The sequence below is a fragment of the Penicillium canariense genome, assembly GCF_028826845.1.
Source record: "Penicillium canariense strain IBT 26290 chromosome Unknown utg000003l_segment0_segment0, whole genome shotgun sequence".
In the NCBI taxonomy this organism is placed as follows: Eukaryota; Fungi; Ascomycota; class Eurotiomycetes; order Eurotiales; family Aspergillaceae; genus Penicillium; species Penicillium canariense.
In genome coordinates this window covers 1,558,353-1,570,054 of record NW_026622730.1, presented here as the reverse complement: position 1 = coordinate 1,570,054, position 11,702 = coordinate 1,558,353, and the positions used below count along the sequence as shown (strand labels likewise).

At 54.2% G+C, this 11,702-nt stretch overlaps 7 protein-coding genes across 7 annotated transcripts; 4 read left to right on the top strand and 3 right to left on the bottom strand.

The window, feature by feature from the left end:
- Positions 1-252: 252 nt before the first annotated feature.
- N7482_005400 (PaaI family thioesterase) lies at positions 253-957 on the top strand (the record flags this gene model as incomplete). Its single annotated transcript, XM_056687525.1, has 1 exon — positions 253-957. One exon carries the CDS (start codon positions 253-255, stop codon positions 955-957), a length of 705 nt encoding a protein of 234 aa, XP_056543080.1.
- Positions 958-1,287: 330 nt separating this feature from the next.
- On the bottom strand, positions 1,288-2,364 carry N7482_005399 (thioesterase family protein; the record flags this gene model as incomplete). Its single annotated transcript, XM_056687524.1, has 2 exons — positions 1,288-2,204; positions 2,262-2,364. 2 exons carry the CDS (start codon positions 2,362-2,364, stop codon positions 1,288-1,290), a joined length of 1,020 nt encoding a protein of 339 aa, XP_056543079.1.
- A 282-nt stretch (positions 2,365-2,646) lies between these two features.
- N7482_005398 (general substrate transporter) lies at positions 2,647-3,205 on the top strand (the record flags this gene model as incomplete). The annotated part of the gene is made up of 2 exons (XM_056687523.1): positions 2,647-2,671; positions 2,715-3,205. 2 exons carry the CDS (start codon positions 2,647-2,649, stop codon positions 3,203-3,205), a joined length of 516 nt encoding a protein of 171 aa, XP_056543078.1.
- A 350-nt stretch (positions 3,206-3,555) lies between these two features.
- Positions 3,556-6,497, bottom strand: N7482_005397 (putative alpha,alpha-trehalose phosphate synthase subunit TPS3; the record flags this gene model as incomplete). The annotated part of the gene is made up of 4 exons (XM_056687522.1): positions 3,556-3,653; positions 3,710-5,978; positions 6,023-6,416; positions 6,475-6,497. 4 exons carry the CDS (start codon positions 6,495-6,497, stop codon positions 3,556-3,558), a joined length of 2,784 nt encoding a protein of 927 aa, XP_056543077.1.
- A 639-nt stretch (positions 6,498-7,136) lies between these two features.
- Positions 7,137-8,332, top strand: N7482_005396 (Stk19 family serine/threonine-protein kinase; the record flags this gene model as incomplete). The annotated part of the gene is made up of 2 exons (XM_056687521.1): positions 7,137-7,683; positions 7,740-8,332. 2 exons carry the CDS (start codon positions 7,137-7,139, stop codon positions 8,330-8,332), a joined length of 1,140 nt encoding a protein of 379 aa, XP_056543076.1.
- A 267-nt stretch (positions 8,333-8,599) lies between these two features.
- On the top strand, positions 8,600-9,678 carry N7482_005395 (SRPBCC family protein; the record flags this gene model as incomplete). The annotated part of the gene is made up of 2 exons (XM_056687520.1): positions 8,600-9,095; positions 9,179-9,678. 2 exons carry the CDS (start codon positions 8,600-8,602, stop codon positions 9,676-9,678), a joined length of 996 nt encoding a protein of 331 aa, XP_056543075.1.
- Positions 9,679-10,029: 351 nt separating this feature from the next.
- Positions 10,030-10,785, bottom strand: N7482_005394 (uncharacterized protein; the record flags this gene model as incomplete). The annotated part of the gene is made up of 4 exons (XM_056687519.1): positions 10,030-10,203; positions 10,399-10,470; positions 10,501-10,617; positions 10,711-10,785. 4 exons carry the CDS (start codon positions 10,783-10,785, stop codon positions 10,030-10,032), a joined length of 438 nt encoding a protein of 145 aa, XP_056543074.1.
- Between the last annotated feature and the right edge of the window lie 917 nt (positions 10,786-11,702).

Here is an 11,702-nt window from a genome sequence, read left to right as displayed (position 1 = left end):
ATCGCTCAACGATCTCCATTCAATATAAATGGCCAGATAGATCCGCAGTCACGCCAATTCACGGATCGCGCTTCATGGCTCATCCTCACGTGATAAATAACCATATTACCCGATTGGGGCGGCCGAGGTCCATCCGAGAGATCGCCGGCGCAGGCGACGATCAATGATAGAATAATGAAAACCTGATAACTCCCTAATTTTCTTCAAGTCACCCTCCTGTGGTTTCGACCTGTATAGACCCTGAGGACTACGATGGCCGACATAGACTCCACCGTCGCCCACTTCCGCAATTCCCAATGGGCCAACTCTCTCATCTCCTCGGAGGACTACATAGCCATCCCCACAGACTCACGGCGTCCGAAGCCCAGCGGTGAAGACGGATTCTTCGGCGGCACCATCGCCACACCGTCTACCATTCCACATGTGCTCACCCTCCAACGCCGCCAACTTGCTGCACCGCAGTCGCAACCCCCGACATGGCTCCCCGCAACAAAGCAAGATGCCGCTGCCGCGGGAACTCCAACGCCCGGAGCAAACCCCGCCGACATCGTAATGATATATGACCTTGGAGGCTCAGGAATAGCGGGACATCCATCGACCGTGCACGGCGGAGTCGTTGCGACCATGATTGACGAAGCCATGTCGCTCGCCGTGGCGGCGCATCACACTGCGCCTGTGTCCCCGTCGTCGGGGCCCGTGGACAAAAACCCCCGCCCGAAGATTTTTACGGTGCAATTGGATGTGCGGTATAAGAAGCCCGTGACGACGCCGCAGTTACTGGTTGTCCGGTCCCGGGTTGTTGCGCGCATCGGGCGGAAGTTCTGGGTTAGGGCGCAGGCTGTCCAGGAGGATGAGGCAGGCGCTGGGGGCCATCTTGAGTGGGCGAAACGGAAAGTGGTCAAGGCTGATGCGATGGCTTTCTGGATTGTCACGCCGGAGGGGCAGCAGAAGTTATAGACCTACGTGTGGGGAACTTCAAAGGAAACCTCTGGATATAGCTATGATTGTATAGTGGTGATGGGCTCGCAATGTACATATAGGTGCGAGTGTGAGTATTATACCTACTTAGACAAGTCAGCATCATGAGAAATCTCTTATGGCAGGATCATCATCGCAGAGACTATTGAAGATTTTTTCGTCTGCCAAGATTGTTCCACCTAGGCGCTCAGTACCAGGCGAGGGGTCTACCGAGGCTGAAGATATATATCCGGATCTATATTCATGCAAATGTACATCCGTCCAGTCCATCTACCCCAACAAAATGATCTAGGTAACCGAGACAAATATCTACAACTTATCCAGCTTCCTCGATCCAACATTCCGACTTGCACTCACCACGAGTCCAACTTGTGTACTCAGCGCAATAACCTCCCCATTCTCATCCAACACCGTAACATCCAAATCTGTGCGACCATCGCGCACAACCTTAGTCACGATCCGACTATACAGCCACTCGACACCCCCGGCCGGCAAACGCTTTTTCATATCGATGTTCAGTGTGACAGTCGGATACCAGAATTTAGCCATTTGCTCCGACACGGGCTCGCCCTTAGCTTTGGCCACGGCAGTCGCAGACATAGTATCGAGGCCATCCAGGGCCATAGGAAACATGTCGACCAGGTAGGCAACAGCCGCGTCAGTCCAGCGACCACTCTGGTCGCCGCCTGGCCGGAACCGCGCCCACTGATCGACTGCCATGGTCCCTGTGTGCTGCCGCTGTGACTTGCCGGTCCCGGGACCGTAGAGCTCTAGCTGTGCAGCAGCGCGACGGAACTCGGGGAACGGCGGGTTGAGCTTTGTCCATGCGCCGTCATTTCCTGTGCGCCCGAGAGCGGGCAAGTCTACCTTCCCACCTGCGAGCGAGCCGGGTGCTGGGGTGGGGTGTAGTGTCCACCCCGTCGCCGCGCTAATGCCTACCTCTGCCGTGGGCGGGCTAACGGTGATGTACCCGGCGACATTGACTTGGAGCTGATCTGGTTGCTTCTCTGATGGTTGGAGCAGCTTGACGTGGATTGTACTCGTTCGAGCGCCGATCTTTACATCCTCGACCTCCAGTGTCGCGGGGCCGGTGGCTGTACGGCGAAGGAAGGAGAGTTGAATGGAGATTGGGGATGCGGGAGCGTCGTATTGTTTAGTATGGGCATGCGCGAAATGTATCTGGGCTAAATTGTAGAACACGGCTGCTGTGTAGCCGCCATGGGGAACTGCAAGTAGTATTTAGCATTTCGGGAATATCCATCAATAACGGGAGAGCTAGGTACCGGTCCCAATGCACCATTCTGAGCGGAGATGGGCGCTGTATTTGTTATTGCCTTGTGGGGTGATGCGGATAGCGTCCTCAAAGAACGCGTTAAGGGGTGGCATTTTGAATAGAGGACGAGGGGAGGAGAAGAATGGTGGAGGAGAAGGGGGATGAAGATTTCAGTTCAAGGGAAATGATATACTTGCCTCTCTCCCCGCATTCCAATAGACCCTCAGCGAACCTCGGCTCCTGGTGATTACCCCAGAGAACAGCCGAACGCTGAGTAAGGCGTTGTCGGCGTTATCGGGCTTTAGGGTTTCACGGTTTGTCGACGCGACCGCGCAAGGGACAGGGAGTCTTAATCATGACTACAATCCTTCCTAGCTTCCATTGTCAAAAAAACCATGCGTGCTATCGTCTGGCGAATACGTCCCTGGGGGCGTCGGAGGCAACCCTAACGTGTTGATCCGAGTGACCGGATCCCGGTCTCTCACCGTCATTACATTCTCCTATTTACTGATCATTATCTACGCCCTGACTCTCGCCCCCGTGTGCTGGGTCTACGCCGCCGAGGTCTGGTCCCTCGAAACCCGTGCCACCGGCATGGGCATAGCTGCCATTGGCAACATTGGCAATTGGCTCTTCAACTTTGCCCTGGGTCTGTACATCCCTCCCGGGTTCCAGAATATTACCTGGGAGATGTTCATTGTGTTCGGAGTGATGTGCTTTCTTGCGGCGGTACAATTCTTTTTCACGTATCCTGGAACGTGCGGTAAGACTCTCGAGGAAATTGAGAAGTTGTTTGCCCCCAGTGGCCCTAAGCCGTGGAAGACCAAGCCTGGAAACTCCAAGCTTGATGCTATGGTCGACGATGCACGTGCACACCACAAGCACATTAATTTCGATACGGAGGCCAAGGCCGAGACTGAGGCGAGGACTGAGGCGACTGAGACGACGAACTGAGGATTTAGGATTAATAGCTGTCTCGGACCCTGTCTATTTCCCGAGCGGAAGTTGCGGAGGAGTCTATTAGTTTTCATCAAGACGCGCAGGCCGTGTTCGGGGAGTCGGTCGCGATAGCTATAAACTACCTAAGATTAATTCGCATACTTGGAAATTATGTAATGAATCACATTGCTTTGGAGATAATGTATGTATCCAAAACTAGAGATCTGCTGAACCCGGAAAAAAGGGCCCAACCAAAATACACTGCTACAGTCGAAACGCCCATTCCTCTTAGTCTTCATATTAGTGTTTTAGTGGGCTTCGCATATCAAAATATCCTTGGCAATTTTAGTTGAGCACCCGGCACATCATTCTCCCCAATCGCCAGCAGACATCACGGATTGCCGCGCTGGCGCGGGTGCTGTTCCTGAGGGGGCGGCCAAGTGCTGCAAGCAAGAGAGAACACCTAAGATCTGTTAGCTGACCATAAAATAACGGGGTAAAATCCAGGAAAACTCTCACCTGTTACTCCCTGCGTCAAGGTAGCCTTGGCCTCGGTACTACGTGATCCCAAAGTGACGGTCATCGCATAGTCGACAGCCTTGGCTTTGTGCAACTTATTCGCCCACCGGAAGACAGGCTCGTCTTCGCGGTTATCGCCAATGACCAGCAAAAAGCCCGGCTTGCCGACGGCCTTTTTCTCTGGGTCCTCCAAGCACCATCGCCAGACCAACTCCGCTGCCGAGGACTTATTCGTCATGGCCGTTTCAACGATCAGGGCTCCTTCGATGGGGACAGCGTGCACACCCTGGTTCTTGCACGCGTCGTTGATGTGATCTGCACACTCGGCCGCAAGGCGCGCAGCGACACTGCTGTCATCGGCGGAGCCGTAGTGGAAGACGAGCGAGCAGTGGCGCTCTTCAATCCAGCTGCCCTCGGTGCGGTCTTTAAAGTAGGCCAGGATGTGGGACACCGATGTCTTCCAGTTTTCGACATGGTCTTTGTCGGCGAGGTGTGTCCATTCGTCAGAGCGGGGCTCGCGCACGAAACAGCCATTCTCAGCGATCAGGCCCAGGTTGTTGACTCGGCGGAAGAGCCGCTCCATCTCTTCGGGCATGCGCGAGCTCATTACATAAACGACGTTGGCCGGGTCATCGGTTAATTCAGTGAGCGTCGTGATGGCGCGCTGTGGTGTCGTTAGGATGATGCTGCGTGGGGATCCCCATGAGGCAAGGGTGCCCTCATAATCGATTATCATCAGTCGATGCTTTGTTTGTCGGTACTTCTCGACGAGCCGGGGCACTGATAGTCGTGGCACGGCCATGATCTCCCGCGACGATTGTTCATTCCATACTTTCGTCAGCGTCTCGTTGAAAGACTTCACCCAGTTGCCGGTCGAGTTTTGCAAAACAGCACGGTGCAGTTCTTGCCACACTTCTTTTCGCTCCTTCTCGCCCCGCGTCAGTGCCGTGTGAATTGCCTCGGAGCATTGCCTATAGTCCCAGGGGTTTACCAGGAGTGCATGGTTTCCAAAAACCGATGCACTACCAGTGAACTCACTCAGGATGAGTGATCCATATTTTTTGTCACCGTAGCTACCATCCTGACAGTACACAAACTCGTGACTAGTCAAGTTCATACCTTCGCGCAGACTTGTAATCATCAAAGCATCGGCAACTGTGATCAGAGCCAGGTACTGCGGGAACGCCAAGTCTTGCTTCAAAAAGACCAAAGGCTGGTGGGCCAGAGTCGAGTGAGTTGAGTTGATACGCATGGCAATGTCAGAGATGGTGGCCTCTAACTCAGGCTGCTCGATGGTGCTGGTCGCAACCTGAATCAGCACCACCTTGTCTGCCCAGTCCGGATAGGTGTTGAGGAACAGCTCATAGCTGAGGAGCTTCTGACGAATACCCCGGACCGAGTCAATCTTGTCGCGTGCGACGATCAGTCGCTTGTCATGATACCTCGCAGATATCGTGTCAACCCATCGCTCGACATCCGCCGCTTTACGGCGCTTATCCCACGAGGTCGGATCGATACCAATTGGGAACGTGCCCACATTAATAAAGCGGTCCTCCATCTGGATGCCTTCATTCGTAGCCTCGACGCACAGGATACGGCTGCAGGTTTGCAAGAAGTGCCGGCAATACTCAGCAGTCTGGAAACCGATCAGATTGGCACCCAGCATACCCTCCAAAAGTTCCTTGCGCGGTGCCAGGCATTTGAAGACCTCGGAGGAGGGGAATGCAATGTGCAAGAAAAAGCCAATCTCGGCATCTGGTAGCAGCTTGCGGAGCATGGCCGGGACTAGCAACAAATGATAGTCCTGAACCCAGATCGAATCACCCCGCTTCCAGTTCTTGGCGATGCGCTTTGCAAATTCCTCGTTGAGTTTGACATAGTAGATCCACGAATGATCCTCATAGGCCTTGCTCTTCGGGTTGTCCGGAATCTGGTAGTGGAAGACGGGCCAGAGGATGGTTTTGCAGAAATGAGTATAGTGACCATCGAAATCTCCGTCGTTGACAAACACCGTCAGCGAATTGTACTCGTCCTCTAATTTCTCTGCGATGTCATCACGCGTCCACTTCGCCAGCACATCCGTAGGCATTCCCAATGTACCGACCCACATCATGTCACCCAAGTACCCCGACTCCTTAGCAGACCGGACCGCGTTGCGCAAGCCGCCATTTCCTTGCTCCGCAGTCTCAATTGTCCACTCGGCCCGAGAAAATGAGGCTTTGCGGCCCGAGCTCTCGGGCCTTTGGACGTCTGGGAGGGGAGGGGTAGGCTGGGCGGTAGAGGTTTTTGTGGCACTGGCTTCTCGATCGGCACGATGGGATCCTGGTGCTTCAAAATGGACGGAGATGGAGAGAGGATGGGCCGTGGCTTCGGCTGGTTGAGGGAAGTCGTGGCGCCCCATGCTGGAGAGTGGGCTTCGCTCTCGGTGAAGGGCTGGTGCTCGGATGACGGCGTGGCGGGAAATGGATATTCAGACTGCTCCTCGTCGACTTTCCCGAGATTGGTCGTGAAAATGCGCTCGTGGTCGGTGGTCGCACCCGGTGTGAGGCCTTGTTGGGGGGTGGGGCTGCTCTTTTCAAACAGACTGGCCGCGACGTTGGGGAGAGAAGAGGCCGAGTCTGTCGCCCCGTTGGCAGGCTGAGGAGCGGCTTGCGAGAGTCGATTGCGCGGACTCTCGACGTGAAAATTGACCGTGTACGGGAGAAAGCTAAGGCATGGTTAGATTCCAATATCAGTCAGGTGCTGGAGCTTTTGTCATCACTCACAGCGACGCGATGAAGACCGTCATCGTGAAGGATCGGCCGGAAAGGCGGGGCAGGAATTGAGGGGTTTGGGGCGACAGCGACCTCCGGGGCACAGTGACAGGTCTGAGAGGCGACTAAATAGAAGCAAGCGAATGGTGAAGCTGTCGTCAGGCATCAAGCTGTCAGGTTCGCATTCAAGCTGGGCTGAAAAGAGGATCAGATGAAGAGCTCTTTTCTCATGGCTACGTCATGTGAAAGCAGATCAGGCGTCGCGGTGGGCCGCAGCAAGTTTGCTAGAAGAATACCCGGGCAGAGACCGTGTCAGTGGTATGACTTTCCTGACGAAATGGAAGAAGGACGAAGAAGAGCCTGGTCTTTTCTTGCGCCGAGCAGGAACTGAAAGACACAGGGCGAGGCCCAGATTTCCCAAGGTTCTAGAGCCTTCAATGACAACACGTATTGAGTCTAATCCGCCGTACTGGATCCCACCCGCTCCGCGCGGCCGTAAATGTTTCCATACTGTAATGCCAATACCGAAGTATGCGGTCTTCTCTGTGATTGGCGGAGCTTCGAATTCTGCCGTCAAAATCACCTGACGATGAGGTAATCGGCGAGGAGCCTTTCCCCTGCGGCGGTCGAGGCTCCCCTGTTCATGAAACGCTGGTTCTATTGATTGTACCGGCATGACCTTGCGTCTCACTTCAGCTCCAGTATCCGGTGTCAAGAAGCGCAAGTCCACGCCCAAGCCCCGCAACTCGCCCTTTGCCGCTCATGCGCGCCGTAAGCCTAGTCCTGCCGCAGCCGGCGCTGCGAAGGCGGCCGCTGAGGATTTGGTTGACGATGACCCTCTCCCCGATATAGGTGGATCGCATTTTATCTCTGAGACTGCTCAGGTCCAAAATGTGGTACAGGCGATTCAGTCTATTCGGACGAGAATGTTCGACGAGCTCCCACAGCGCGCGGGAATGAACAGTACTCGTATTGCGGAGGTCTTGAATTTGCGCCGGTCGCTACCGCCGCTCGCCTCTGTTGCACACATACACACCCTGTTGAATGCGCCGACACAGGTGGAACGGGAGATTGTGGAGCTGGTGCAGACGGGTCGCGTCCGACGACTGATTGTCCCAGGACGCGGTAACGACGCGGCGGGGCTGGGTGACTGCTTAGTCCTTGCTGAAGACTGGGAGGGATTGGTGCGTGGGAGCACCGGTCTAGACACCGAGCTCAAGGGTGAGCATTTGAACATGATTCTGTCTTGTGAGGGGCCATATGCTGACGAGCTGCAGAGAAATTCCTCGATATCCTCTCACGCATCGGAACCTCTTCTGCCCTCTCGCAGAGCATCTTTACACCCGATGAATACAGAGCGTTGATCCGCGCTGGCTTCCTTGTGTCGTCCTCATCCTACACACAAGGATCATTGAATGTTGCATCTCTTCCCAACCTACCCAGGGCCGCAATCTCCTCAGCCAGTCGGAGTGGGCCGGTTCATCCTTCCGACATCGACCGAGCTGTTCAGACCGACGCCCAGGCTCGTGCTGCGACTCTATTTTTGTCGCTGCCAAATACCGGGACGTATCTTAGGTTGCTCGGCACCGGCCGTGCTCATTTGCTCGCTCTTCTCCGGCGATCCACCTGCAATGAAGCACCTATGCATCTGCTCAAGGATCGCTGGAATGGAGCCGTGGAGACTGAGAAGAGTTTCCACCTTGCGAAACGAGCACGGGGCGAGTTTGCAGGAATCTTGCCGGGTCGAACGAAGAAGTGGAAGGAGCTGTATGGCATGCAGTTTCGTTGGGTGCTGGAGGAAGCATTGGGGGCGGGCCAGGTAGAAATGTTTGAAACCGGCAGTGTAGGACCAGGCGTCCGATGCCTGTAATGATGTATATATAAACCTCTTCGGGGGTGGGGTTGGAGTTAGGCTTGACAATATAGAGACAGGTGCCGTGATAAGAGAAATGATAAGGCACAAAGTTGAGACCAGCTCGACGTGCCCCGCTGATAACAGCCAACAAGCCCCGAACCTTGGAAGGACAGCCGGTCGACAAATAAGCTCTGCCGATCGCTCGGGCCGTCCTCTGCTCCAACAATCAAAATAGCATTCTCACCACCTCCTTGCACATCTCAACCCATCTCAACCCTCACAATGCCCCTCATCCAACTCCAGCCCCATCCCTTCACCTCCATTCCTGCCCACCCGTCCTTCCCCACCGATCTCTCCCGCCCCGAATTACACCAATTCATCCACACCGCTCTCCACGAAGCCTTGGAGCTTCTCCACTCCATCCCATCCACATTCGTCGCAGACCCCAAACTTCGCTCCTCCCCGCCATCACAAGCTAAAGTCAAGCTTCTGCGAGGATGGCGCAATCCTTCGGAGCCAAGCACGAAACCAACGAATCCGAAAGACAAAACCAAGTCTGAATTCTGGGCATGTCGCCAAACCGAACATGTCGACGCGAGCGCCGAGGGCACCGCGTCATGGCGGGAGTTCGAGGACGGACTGAAATCAGAACATGCTGAGCATGAAATGGAGTATACACGCAGCGTCTCCGCCGTGGAGCGATTGCTGGAATGGGCGCCGCAAGATGTCGGGGAAGTCGAGGTGGACGGGATCAGGTTTCGAGATGTGAATATGGAAGGTAAGCGGTTATTACTATCACTATTCTTCTCTACGTCCACAGTGTAGATATTGTCTGCAAGGTGCTGATCCCCCTTGGTTTAGTCAACCTGATAACACACACCTTCCAACCCTCGGCCCTGATAGCTCCGCGCAGCTTTATCTCTCTCACCATCTCCGCCGCGCACGATGACCTTCCTCCCCAGCCACCCCAAACCCAAGGAGAGCACCCACCCCCGCGCAAGGGCTTTCTAATCGTCCAAATACCCCTGCACCAAACATCATCATCTACGCCACAAGCCCTGCAGCAGAAAATCAGCTCCTCCGTGCCGAAGCGCACGATCTTTGCCAATTACGTCAGCGTAGAGCACGTCACGCTGCTGCCGCCATCGTCATATTCATCTTCATCTTCAGCCCAGGCTCAGGACTTCTCCGGGAAGCCCAAGTCGCGTGTCGAATGGACGATGGCAACCACTGCTGATCCTGGGGGCTCTATTCCGAAGTGGGTCCAGCGGAATTTCACGCTGGGCGGGATGCCGCGTGCTGTCGTTGCAGATGTGGGGTTCTTTATTGGGTGGACAATGCGGCGGAGAGGTTCAACTTGAGGACATTCGGACGACGATAGGATGAAGTGGGGTACCTAGTTCTCGAGGACGGGTGGGAGTAGTTTCATTCCCGGGTCCCTCAGCCAGTGAGCCCCTTTTTCAGACAGGCTTGACGAGGTGAATGAACTCTCCTACTACTGCTTGTCCTCTAGAACATGATAACACATAAGATACTTAATATAATACCTATCACGTATAAAATCATGGACATAACAAGCCAATTCCTTCCTATCAACACGATAACACAATGGCACAATATCAATCAGTCAGAGCTCAGCATCCAACAAGCCCAGCACCAGGACAAGGATGCTACAGTCAGTCCCTTCCCCCCCCCCCCCTTTTTCCTGAGTTTTAGTTCGAGAAAACAGAATAAGCCTGCAGCGCTGCCGACAGTCCAACCAACACAGCGTTATCATTCACCCCCGTCTTGGCATACCAGGCCGAGCTCGCCCAGAGAATGGCATTGGCGATAGTCGCGAGCGCCTTGTTGAGCGGGTCCTGCAGGGCGGCAGGGTTCTTGGACCACTGGTAGTGAAGGATGCCTAGTGCAGAAAACAAGTGTTAGAGGGAAAAGAGAACGTGCGAGAAAGAAGCAGAAAGCAGAGAGCAGAGAGACGCGACTACGATCGCATAGCCGGAAGCTCGCAGAGATCTTGAAGGTGTAGCGCGGTACATACCGGTCATGAAAAGAAAGGCGCTTCCCTAGAACGTGCAAGATACGATTAGCACCGCCGCGGTAATATCACGGGATAGGACCGTGTTCGATAGCCTATTGGACGCCAACGCCGGGTCCTCAGGAGTGTAGAGTGTAGGCCTTCAAACTAGACCCCAGCAAGAGGAAGGACTTGCCTGGAACCATCCCACAGTCCCACAAGCCCATGGCCTAGACCCCTTGATATTCCTAAATACCTTCTCTGCAGTCCACTGTCTTCCTTGGACCTACATCACAAACAAGACATTAGCATCATCACGCCAGAACCGGCAAAGCACTATCTCCATCCAAATGCGGGAACGCGACGGGACATGACGTACTGTGTGCCCAATGGATAGAATGACAAAGGTCAGGGCCGAAGCCTGCAGAGACCTGGACGGGGCGACGGAGGACATTGCGAGTGAAATAGTTGGTTATGTGCGACTAGGGACGTGTGCAGGTTGATCATTCAATTCTACAGAAGCTGTCCGACGATTCGAGTGTTCACGGGGTCCAGGGTGCGGAGGTCGGTACATAGAAATGGGGTCGTGTGACAGGAGCCTCGGTTCAGCCGTTGGGCCGGGTGGGGACGCCGAGGAGTTTGGGGGAGAAAGAGGGGGGGAAGCGCCACATGGGGCTGGAGATTTGCTTGACAGTACTCCGTACTCCGCACAGATGGGACACTAGCATAGGCAGAGGTAATATGGTAATAGGTACTCCTGGTAATGGTAGGGTAAAAAAATGGGGAACGGTGATCATTCTAGCAGAGGGGATATTATCACTACCCAAGTCGGACGGACTCAACCTTAACAAGAATCGTAAAGACAATGTAAAGTGGCGGAATAGGGGGAAAACGAAAAATAAACCTCAATCCAGTCGTTCCATGCATCATTCGAGAATGCAGCCCGGGGCACCAAAACAAAGGAAATAGAAAAGAAAAGATGGCGAAAAAAAGGAAACGAAACCCCAATTGGCAAGCTGCCAAGTCATGTCATCCATAGAGTTATCAAACAACCACCATAAAGGTTAACACGAGGGTGGGACTGGATCTCATCCATATTTCCCCATGGAAATAGATAAATCGACAGCCCAATTGATACCCTGGTAAACGGGCAGATAACTGTCGCAATGCATCCAGTTTTGGTACGCCGAACTCCGTCAGCTGACCCAGGAAGAAAGAAAAAGAACAAGAACAGGAAGATGACAAGAACACCTGGCGCTTCAGCTTGGCTCCCGAGGGATAGAGATAGAGTATGCTAAAGTCCAATGGGTGATCGAAGAGACGAAAGGAACAAGATAGGGCTATACCAAGACCAGTAAGATGTCAAATAGA